The sequence below is a fragment of the Nanorana parkeri genome, unplaced genomic scaffold (assembly GCF_000935625.1).
Source record: "Nanorana parkeri isolate BGI_ZX_2015 unplaced genomic scaffold, ASM93562v1 scaffold1048, whole genome shotgun sequence".
Taxonomy (NCBI): Eukaryota; Metazoa; Chordata; class Amphibia; order Anura; family Dicroglossidae; genus Nanorana; species Nanorana parkeri.
Genome location: NW_017307316.1, coordinates 34,043 through 45,824, shown reverse-complemented (window position 1 = coordinate 45,824; position 11,782 = coordinate 34,043). Strand labels below are relative to the sequence as shown.

Here is an 11,782-nt window from a genome sequence, read left to right as displayed (position 1 = left end):
TTTAAAGCCCATATCTGGGCAAACCAAAAAGCTATCCTTGCAGTAGGGCTAACCCCACACTGCAAGGGTTAAGTGCTCATTTATGCCTAGGGCACTGGAATAAAGCACTTTTACTTACCTGATCCTGCTTCCCCAGCGGTCAGCGCTCACCTCTCTCCCCTCTGCCCCAACTGGTAGAATTTCCCTCAGCATCCTCATGTCTAATGAAGGTCTGTGGAACCGATGAAGGGAAGAGGAGAGGAGGCTGCAAGGACTGGTCCAGCAGTCTGGAGGAAGCCAGCAGGAGTGGGGATCAGGTAAGAAGAATAGCTTTTCTTGTCCCCTTGGCATAAACAAGCACTTAACCCTTGCAGTGCAGGGGCAGCCCCATTGCAACTGTAGTTTTTTGGTTTGCCTGGAGATGAGCTTTAATAAAACGACGAATAAACCTTGATTGGTTGCTATTGCCAACAACTCTAATTTTTTTACTCCGTTTCTTTTCTCCAATTTTACTGCATCAGTCCTGAAGTCTTAATCTGAACATAATTTTCTTTATATCTAGCAGAAAATTAAATTTTTCTGATGAAATTTATTGTAAATTGCATAATTGTCTATGTTAACGTATTTTAAATATGTCATGCTATGTAATAGGAATTTGTAGATGTATTTCCCAATTTGGTTGCAAAAGTGGAAATACACTTTAAGCCTCCGTGTCTATTGTTTGCGGTCACATTGTACTTTGTATATACTGTAACTAATAAGAAGAAACAAGGTACTTTGCATATAGCACCCAAGAAATTGAAAACATTTTATTATTAATAAATATTAAAATTCAAAATATATACTAAAATCATAGACTTGCAATATATACAGTAGTATTTTTTAGACCATTACAGTATTTAGTATACAGATGTTCCTCGCTTACCGACTTACCTGTTTTGCGACCACTCGCACTTACGACGGACCGCCGATCGACCTCCGACCATGCGCGTCAGCGTCAGTGCGCCGTGTCGCCGGCGGAAGTGACGTCCTCCGATCTTCACTGCGGGTTCCGGTAAGTATTTCCATTGCCCGATGTACAGTACACTGTTCGGTACTGTACATCGGCAACGCTATACAGTACTGTACTAATGCAGTACAGTACTGTATAGAGTTCCTCACTTAACGACCAATCTGTTTAACGACCTGGTCGTAGGAACGGAACTAGGTCGTTAAGTGAGGAATACCTGTATTACATTTATTCTTCCCTTAGAAGGTTGACTCCATTTTGTGGATTTTATCTGCTTCTTCAGGACTGTTATAGAGAAGGCTTGCTTAAATCTTCACTTATATGGTCTGTATATTTTGTATATGAGATACCCCTTACTGTAAATAAGTCCGGTGCCCCAGTCGTCATTCATATAATGCTGTCCATTGTGAATAAAGAACAATAACAATATTCTCAGATTGTTGATAATGATTAGCGAAAGGAAGGCAAAATATGCTGCCTTTCCAAAATGATATACAGTTGTGTGAAAAAGTGTTGGCCCCCTTCCTGATTTTTCATTGTTTTGCACGTTTGTCATACTTTAATGTTTCAGATCATCAAACAAATTTAAATATTAGTCAAAGATAACACAAATAAACACAACATGCAGTTTTTAAAGGAAGGTTTTTGTTATTAAGTTTTTGTTATTAAGGGAAAACAAAATCCAAACCCACATGGCCCTGTGTGATAAAGTGTTTGCCCACCCTGTTAAAACATAACTTAACTCTGGTTTATCACACCTGAGTTCAATTTCTATATACTATATAGTACAAGTTCTATATCACAATATATTTAAGACTTTAAGACTATGTTTACATTTCTCATTATGTTTTATGAAACGCCTATATTCAGGGTGTAACACAGGCCTGTAGCTACCATGGGGCGAGTGAGGCATTCGCCTCAAGCGCAGCTGAGAGGGGGCACAGCCAGGGCCGGTCTGGCTGCGCCCCCTCGCTCCTGTTGCCATGGCAAGCACAGGGCGCCATGGCAACACGGGTGCCAGGTGGCCAACACAGCCGCGGCTCAGCAGGGAGCTGTCATTCAGGATGACCTAGAGGTGAGGAGAGAGAGAGCCACTCGGCCAGGATCTGACAGTCGGCGGCTCTTTCTCTCCTCACTGTTTGGCCATCCTTAAGTGACAGCGCTCCCTCCTCCGCCCCCCGCGCTGGCTTCAGCGCTTCCTTCTCCGCCCTTTTTAGCTGACCACTCCAGCTAAATAACTGGGGACACATAGTACTAGCATTCTGCACATGTGCACCGCCATCAGGTGGGCTGTGAGGAGTTTCAGGTGGGCTGTAGGCACCTCAGGTGGGCTGTGGGGAGTCTCAAGTGGGCTGTGTGGGGTCTCAGGAGGGCTGTGGTGGTCCCAGGTGGACTGTGCAGAGTTTCAGGTGGGCTTGGGGTTCTCTGGTCGGCTGTGCGGAGTTTCAGGTAGGCTGGTGTGGTCTCAGGTGGCCTGTGGGCAGGGCTGGTGCTAGACTATTTTGCACCCTAGGCAAGACCAGCTGCTTGCACCCCCCAGCCCCTCTTCCATGGCGCAACCCCTTACCTCCCCCACGTGCGCGCCCCCATTTCTACTGCCGGCAAGTTTCTGCAGGCGACAGATAGATGTAATTTAATTTGAAATAGCCAATAGCAGACCGGCTATTCTAATCCCACCCACTGAGCAGAGGAGCGGACCTGAGAGAGAAAAGTTGTGTCTCAGTTCCACTCCTCTTCTTAGTGGGTGGGTGCAATAGCCAGCCTGCTATTGGCTTTTGCAATTTGAAATAGATGGGGGGTGAGTGGTCGCGGCTATGCCCTAGGCAGAAGTGCGCCCTAGTTTGCCTAGTGGTAGCACCGGCCCTGCCTGTGGGGGTCTCAGATGGGCTGTGCGGAGTCTCAGGTGCGCTGTGGGGGTCCACGGTGGACTGTTGGGGTCTCAAGTTGGGCTCTGGGGATTATTATTATTAATAATGGTTTCTTTTTTTTACTTTATCAGTTTTTTTTTTAATTTTAATTTCTTTTATTCACTTTTATTAAATACTTTTTTCACTTAACTTTATTGCTATCACACAGGGGATAACAAGCTCCTGTGTGATAGCATGTGAGTATCCTCGTTCTCTGAACCTATTATAGAAGGCTTTGGATTCATTGACATAATCTGCCTGTTTACAACAGTTTTTTTTAATCCGGAGGAATTGGCCAGTTGGAATCCCCTGTTTCAAAGGTGGAGGATGGTGGCTTGTGGCATGCAGCAAGGTATTTGCCGCTGTTGCTTTCCGAAAGGTTTTCGTGACCAGTCCACCGTTCTCCACCCCGATAAGTAGTTCCAAGAAGGAGAGTTGATCTCTACTATAGGTGAAGGATGAATTTAAAATTCCTCTCATTATTTAAATCTGAGACGAATGTCCTTAGCAGGTCTTCACCACCGTTCCATAATAACAGCACATCATCAATATACATAAGCCAGACATCTGCATGTCTTAGGTATAGTGGATGTTCGTAGGCTACTTGTGACTCCCACAGACCGAGGGGGAGGCAGGCATACGAGGGGGCCCATGGGGCTCCTATAGCAGTGCCTCTTAACTGTCTATAGAAGTTGCCTGAGAATTGAAAATAATTGTTCTCCAGGGCAAATTCTAGAATAGGAACTAATTTTGTCGTGCCATTTCAGGGTAATGTTTTTGCAGAAAATGTTCTACTGCTCTTAGGCCCCATTCATGGGGGATCGATGTGTACAGCGATCCTACATCAATCCCCACCAGTAGTGTGTCCTTTCGTATCTCCAAACCTGACAGTTTATTTAGAACATCCTTGGTGTCACGGATGTAGGAGGGTAGCTGCCAAACCATGTCCTTCAATAGTGAGTCCAGATATTTCCCAAGATTCTCTGGGGGCCCTTCCATAGCTGAAACAATTGGCCTTCCTGCGGGGTTATTGGGATTTTTGTGTATTTTCAGAATCATGGAAAATGTAGGGGTATTGTATTGTCCTATCTTTAGAAAAACGAAATTCTTTTAGTTAACAGTGCTGCTTCAAACGCCAAGTCAATTTTGAAATTAAAGTCTACACTTAGTTTCTTAAAGGGGGATTCTTTCAGTTTAACGTATGTGTGCACATCATTTAGTAACCGTTCTACTTCTGTTACATACATACTTTCTGGGAGTAAAACCACATTACCCCCTTTATCACTATTTTTGATCACTATATCTGGAGCCATTTTAAGTTCTTTTAGGGCCTTCCTTTCGGATCTTGTTAAATTATCTGTTCCCCTTATTGACCAATCTATTTGTTTTAAATCATTGTGGACTAATTCTTTGAAAAGTGCTAAATGTCGATTATTTAGGATATTGGGCATTGTTTTTGATTTCTTTTTTAGGGATGTTACTCTTTTTGTATCTCCCACCTCTTGCTCCTGGAATTCTAAGTTTTCCTCTAGTAGAGCCTCCAAATCTTTTAAAGCTTGGGCATCTAAGGGATCTTCATTTTGTTTACTCTTCAAATCGGATCCTATATACTCTCTTTTATTTTCATGGATATATCTTAGATAGACATTCCTTAGGAATAAGTTTTGGTCCTTAAAAATAATGAATTCATCCATGCCATCCACTGGGGAGAAGGACAAACCCCTCTTTAGGAGGTTAACATGGTGTTTGTTTAACCCTTTCGCTGCCACCGACATAAGGCATACGGCGGAACAAAAGTGTTCCCGGCTGGCCAGCTCAGTATGCCTTACGTCGGTGGCATTTACAGTTCTGCTATAAACTCATGGTCGCTTTAGCGAACATAAACTTATAGCAGAACTGTTCGGAGTGATTGTCGGATCACTCCGGTGTTTGTAAATAACTGGGGACACACAGTACTATGTGTCCCCAGTTATGAATGAACAGGCTGTAATTTACATCACTTACTGTTCATTCAAGAATTTATGAATATGGAGTAGCACTCACTATAGAGGCTTCTCCCCATTCATAAACTGGTGATAGTAAAAATATTTTGCTATCATCAGTTTCTTAATGAATGGGAAGCCTCTGTACTGAGTACTGGGGTTGCAGAAAAAGAAATAGAGGACTCTATGTCCTCAATTTCTTGTTCTATTTCAAAAGGGAAATTTCTGGGGTCTGTTTATACCCCAGATATTTCCCCGAAGCCCACCCCCAACAGTAAAAAAAAAAAAAAAATAGAAAATGTAAAAAAATTAAAATTCAAAAAAAAAGAAAAAAAAAGAAAAAACTAATAAAAAAAGCAGAACCCCTCCCTCCACCCACATAACATACACATATTGGGGTGTACGCCATGCACATGCGCTGCAGTGCGTTGTTAGAACGCACCACAGTGCATGATTTATTTATTTATTTTCTTTAAAAAACCAAACAATAAATTCACTGTGGCAGCGCATGGCAAAGCCTTGTGATGCATTGCCATGCGTTGTGATACCTTGTGTTGCAATTAAATATACGCCTGTATCATTTTATCACAACACAAACACCAACACAGTGTAAAAACAATTTTTAACATAAGTCGCTTATTTACAGTTTTGCGTACCTTCATTTTTTTACCTTTTCGCAAAAAGGCGCAATTACAAATTTGCAAATATTTGTTATTTATGAAATCAATACCGTTTTATCTTTTAGATTTAGTCATAAAATAATTTTTTTTAGTGCACCAATACTGATTTTAGTGTGTTTTATCAATTGATTTGTGTATTTTTATCGGTTTAATATTAATTTGAGAAACATTTGCGCAATTGAAAATCAAATCAATGGGAAAAACTGCAAAAATGGCGTGGCCGGCTGAATTGAAAAATGTTTTGGAGGGCTTGGCAGCAAAAGGGTTAATGGAAACTCAGTTAGGTTTATGACATTCTTTGTTTGTTCCTCTCCCTGTGGAAGGCATGGGGTCAATATCGTTTTGTTTGGAACGAGGGCACCTTGGTTTATTGTGTTTTCTTTTTCGGGACCGTCTATTCTTCCTGTGTTTCTTGTTCTCATGTGTTGTCCATCCTCTCTCATCTCTAAAAAACTGACCGATTTGGTTGAAATATCGCTTTTAATTTCACTTGTAGAAAAACCCGCTGCTCATCTCTCTCTGCTTCTACGAGGTTTTCTTCTTGGGAGACTTCTCCCTCTGCTCTGAGTAAGATCAAATGGGTCTCCCCTCTCCCAATCCTCGACATCTCTCTGGAATTTTGCTTGTTTAGATTGTCTCAGATTTCTTTGAATTCTTTCAACTTCCCTCCGTAACATATCATTTGATTTTTTTAAAGTTTCATTTTCCTTGAGGGGCTCTAATACCTTTGCACTCTCCTCTATCTGTGATTCTAGGTCTTGCATTTGGGTTTTTTCTTCCTCTATAATAGGTTTCATGGTCATAAGGCCATGTTCAATGCACTGTTTGTTCCATTTTTCAAGAACATTTTCATTGTAAAGGTGTTCAGCTGGCACTGTTTTATTCCTTAGGCCTCTGGGGATCATGCCTGCCTGTACATAGGACACCAAGGACATTACATCCCATTTTCTATTTAGATGTTTAATAACTAATTTTTTATGTTGTCTAAATTTCCCCCTTATTTCATTTTCAATTCCTTGTATCTGTGAACCATCTCCCCTAAAGGCTTCCTTTATCTCCTCATCTATTTCATTGCTTAAAGTGTAGGCCATAATGTCTGTCTAATATGATACAATTAAAAAATTCCCTTTTTGTACAGAAGATGTTGGCTGTGATTTAAAATAACCAAATGCAGGGTATCTGAGCGAACGCAACCAGAGAAAACAGAGAAAAGCTATGACCAATAGATCAGAGATAATTAATTTGAAACAACAAGGGGTTATTTTACTCCTGGAGATTCAAAGCTCCAAAAATTACCCTTTTGGAAGGTTTGTCTACCACATCAGTAACCGGCAAATAGCATAAACAAAAAAACAGGATCGCACTGACTCTATAGTATGGACAGTCCAAGGGTTAACTACAGATCGGGACAGACCAAAATTGAATATAATAGAAAAACTTTATTCATATAAATAGTGAACACAGCCAACATCTTACTGTCAACCAATTAAAAACAGTGAAAAGGCAATACTGACTGTAATTGAAATAGTTATTTGATAGGACATATAAAAACTATCTACTGTATATTGGGCACATAAAAATCAAGACCACAAAAACCAGCTTTCAAGTTGGGATGACATACACTCCAGGTGAAAGGGATTAACCCTGTGTTCCCTATGTATCACAATTTGAAGACAATATACTGTATATACCCCACAGGTTGCCACCTAATTTCATTTGTATATGCCTGTGATCGGCAGTGAGATACTAAATAGTAGCTCCTTTAATGGATTAATTCCCGTGGTACAGGGGTTAGATATTTTGTGAACAAAAGCTTGTTAAATTGTTTCCAAGCAGTCAATGGACTCCTTTCTTGTGCAATGTCCCGGATCAAAAGTGTGTTGTTCCAAAGAAGATTGTGCAGGTTCTGGTTTTTATCAGTAGGTATATCTAATTGTGAGTACTGATATAGTTGGTTATGTGAGTGAACGATAGTAGATGAGTCTTCCCCTTAATATTTTAAAAGTAAGGGTGTATTTTTTAGGAGTGGAGTAATAGCCAATTCCACTATTTCATCCAAGAAAGTTCTGCAGTCCTACACACATATCCTGTTCGTCTGTTTAGAGATAACCTCTTTAAATCTTTTCCGATGATTACGTGGCTTTGCTCTTTGGAAAGGAATCCAGGATGTGCCTCAACCTGAGGATATGTGTGGAAAGTCCGCAGTATGTCTCGGGAGCAAAAGACGTTCAGATTGAGGATATATAAAGGCAATTCACGGTGCATCTAGAGCCTTGGTTCTCAACTGGTGGGTCGTGACCCAAAAGTGGGTCGCGACTACATGTTCAGTGGGCATGCCTTCCACTTTTCTAAGTGAGAGGCTCCTCAGCCTCCTCCTTTTGCAGCACTGTCAGTTCTTGCGCGCCAAACAGCCATTTAAAATATGCTGCCCGGTGCAGAGTGTCAGCTTGAAGTGGGATGGGCTGGGGCTATGGCCGCGAGGGAGCTGCATCCATTCGTACAGCTCCCTCATGTGTCCTGCTGAGGTGCCTGGACCAGAGTAATGTCACATTCTGGCTCACGGCACCTCTATAGGACATGCAAAGGGAGCTGTACAAGCATTGCACATATGGATGAAGCTTGGTCACAGCACAGCAGTCCACACTGGACCCCAGGCTGAGGATCAACTCCAATTCTTGTAAGGTATGGAGACTGGGTGGATCTTTTGAATGGCACCCCAAACGCACCTCCCACCCACAATTCGATCACACGAAACGTGCGGTACCGCAATGTTGTGCATTCCATGGCAGTGCGACTTGGGTCGCGACTTAATGAACAAGGACAAATGTGGGTCCTGAGGTTATACAGGTTGAGAACCACTGATCTAGAGGACCCAAAGAGCGCTTGGGGTCAGGACATTATAGCAATGTGTCTGATATTCTCCGGTTAATCCAACCATTTAGGTATGCAGCGTCTACGCGTTTCGCCCCTCCCCCAGGGGCTTCGTCAGGACATGCAGGTTCCCAGGTGTAGGATGCATATAACTGCCGTCCTCACCTGTGGACCATCATTAATCAGGCCTGCAGGTATTATTGGGCCAAGTTTCTCTTTGCAAAAAAACCATCAGTAAAGCAAAGATAGCATATAAAACAAATGTGAGTGTATCAATATAAAACAACATCATAACAGGTGAATGCCTGAACTTGTTGCGGGTAGTAGGAGATTCATAAAGCCTTATGACTCCTTGGGGAGCTTCACAGAAACATATTTAAATTGAATTTGTTATTTAGACCAGCGGGTACCAAAGTGTTTAATCGATAAACCCACATCTTTTCTTTTTGGAGAAGAATGGTGTCAAAATCCCCTCCTGCATGGGGGTAGATTTAGTGTGTATATCACCTTTACTTTTATACCATCCGGTGAACCACCATAAAACTCCGCAAAATGTGTGGCTATAGGACTATCTTTGTCTTTTTTCTTAATGTCGTTCAGATGTTCCCCGATTCGAATCCGTAACTGTGGTTTTGTTTTTCCTATATAGTACTTATGGCATGGACATTCTAGTTGATAGATTACTTTACTAATACCACAATTAATAAAATGGGTTATATTGTACAGTTTTGGGCCTTCTGTGTTTTTAAAAGTATTGGTTTTATCCAGGGCCGGCCTTAGGCCTTTAGGCGCCCTGTGCGAGAAAGCTTTACAGCGCCCCTCAGTGGCCACACCCTTTAGTGGCCACGCCCCCGTAACCACACCCATTTTCCCCAATATATGCACCATTTAAAGACTCCTATTTTGTTAAGCCGCAAAGAAACATATTAAAAAGTGTGATAAAAATAAAACTTTTATTCAAAGGTATTAAACTTGTAGGCACAATAGAAGTATTCTTATCAAATAGAACAACAGAAGGTAAACAATAAATGTGAAACTACAATTGCCCACAGGACGAGCTGTGACGGCCGCACGGCGCCCTTGTTGCCATGGCGCCCTGTGCGGCCGCACGGCTCGCACACCCCTAAGGCCGGCCCTGGTTTTATCCACTAAAGGACATATCCGGCATTTACCACAGGGAAACATCCCCCTCGGTTTGTTAGACCCATGCGATATATATACTTGGGTCTATATTCCGAGCTTACTAGGGCGTCTTTCAGATTTGGGGATCTCCGTGCTGTTAACAGAGGTATCGGACCCACTATTTTAGATAGATTTGGACATAGTTTAAGGATATGCCAATGCTTGGTCATGATGTATCTCAATTTTTCCCATCCAGAACCATATTTTGTAATCATCCGTGTGAAGTTCTTTTCCTGCTCTGGGAACTTGTTATTTTCCTGGCATTTATCTTTAAGAAATTCAGATCTTGTTCTTTCGTTTACTTTTATTTTACTTCTTTTTAAAGTCCTATGTGAGTATCCTCGTTCTCTGAACCTATTATATAAGGCTTTGAATTAATTGACATAATCTGACTGTTTACTAAACTGTAGAGAGGGTAGTGTTAGATGCACTAGCAAATTTAGATGGACTTGACTAAAGTAGCGTATACACAGTTCTATTGACCCCGCGGGCTAAACAAAAAAATAGAACAGATTCATCCATCCATGCTGAAGAGCATGGATGGACAAATCCCCGCCAATTCTATTGTACCCTGACAATGGCATCGGCCACTGTCAGAATATCCAAATGGTGCTTGCAGCTGATTGTTTGCAAGCAGTGTTCGGCTGAAGATTTTCCAACATGTTCCTTCAGCAAACGCCAATCTAAGGACCGACTTCTGCTGATGGAATAGGGTCACCAATGCAGAGGCAAATTTGCTCTCTGTGTGCCCTACTTTACAAATCAAAGCCAAACTCCAACTAACACTTTTTAAGCAGTTACAGCAACAGTTTTTTTTCTACCTTTTGAGATAAAAGATTTACATAAATTACTAAAAGCTAACCATTGTATGCACCCCAGCAGTGTTAAAAGGTTTGTCTTAAGCCTCTAGCTGCCATGTTCACTTAAAAAGCTTGGTTTGGTCCATCTGGAGTAGTTGCCCATGGCAACCAATCAGCCTCTCTCTACAGTTTGTTCAGTTAAGATTTGAAAATGAAAGGGAGAACCTGATTGGTTGCAACGCACAGCTGCTCCACATTTTGTCTGCTCCAGTTTTTTAAAATTCTCTCTGTGTATCCCTTCTTGTGAATTATCTTCTTGCACCCCTGAATGATGCACTCCATTCAAGGTGCAATCTCACACCTTGTGTTCACACAAAGTCACAAAAAAAGACCTGATATAACTACAGCGCTTTCTTATAAATCCAAACTTTCCACAATTCTATTTCTTTCTTCATGAGCTTCCACATCAAGCAATGCAACACACAAAAAGGCTCCTATAGTAAAATACCCTTTTGAACTTTTATTAAATTCAAATTGATAAATACATTACACTTGTGTGCAAAAATAAAAAAAAATGTCTCTGACAACAAATGTTAAAATGCAGATTTTAGGCCCAAGACTGTGTAAAAGAAATTGTTGGCAGTTTTAGTTTTTTTTTTATGCCACATGATAACTGCACTGCTGTTTAATTAAATCTATATTTTCATTACAAAATACATTTATATGAATTTTAGTGCCCACAAACATAATAATACCCACATTTTTTGTAAAAGAGAAAGGCATTTCCTGTGGAAATGCCTTTCTAGTACACATAGTACTATGTGTCCCCAGTTATGAATGAACAGGAAGTGCTTTACATCACTTCCTGTTAGGGATGCACCGATATATCGGCCGCCGAAACATATCGGCCAAAAATGTCACTTTTGGCTAGATGCCGAAAGTGAAATTTTTCTGCTGATACAGTGGCGCATCCCTGCTTTCTTTCCTCCCTGCTGGGCGCAGCTCTGTGTCCCAGCGGGGAGGAGAGAAAGTGTCACAGGCAGCCAAGCGCTGCGGGAGGAGAGTGCTGTGAGCGGCCAGCAGTGGCGTAACCAGAGTTATGGGGATTATGTTCCTGGGGACATTTAAAAATGTCCCTGGAATTTATTTAAAAAAAATTTGTTACCTTACCTTACCTGTCACCTGGTGGTCAGTGGGGGCTCCCTGGACCCTGGTTGTGGGGGGGTCTGCCGTTGACCCTGGTTGTGGGGGTCTGCCTTGGCCGCAGGTGCAGTGGCTCCCTCCCACCGCCGCCTCTCTGACACATGCACCCGGCCGACCAGCCTGCCCGCATCATCGGCTCTGTCATTGGGTGGCTCCTTATAGCTCTGTA

At 41.9% G+C, this 11,782-nt stretch overlaps 1 protein-coding gene across 1 annotated transcript in view; it reads left to right on the top strand.

Annotated features, from left to right (window-relative positions):
* The first annotated feature begins 203 nt into the window (after positions 1-203).
* Positions 204-11,782, top strand: part of LOC108796048 (galactoside 2-alpha-L-fucosyltransferase 2-like) — a 15,516-nt gene continuing 3,937 nt past the window's right edge. The window contains exon 1 of the mRNA XM_018567427.1: positions 204-296. Coding sequence (XP_018422929.1) covers positions 204-296 — 93 coding nt within the window. The remainder of the gene's footprint in view (positions 297-11,782) is intronic.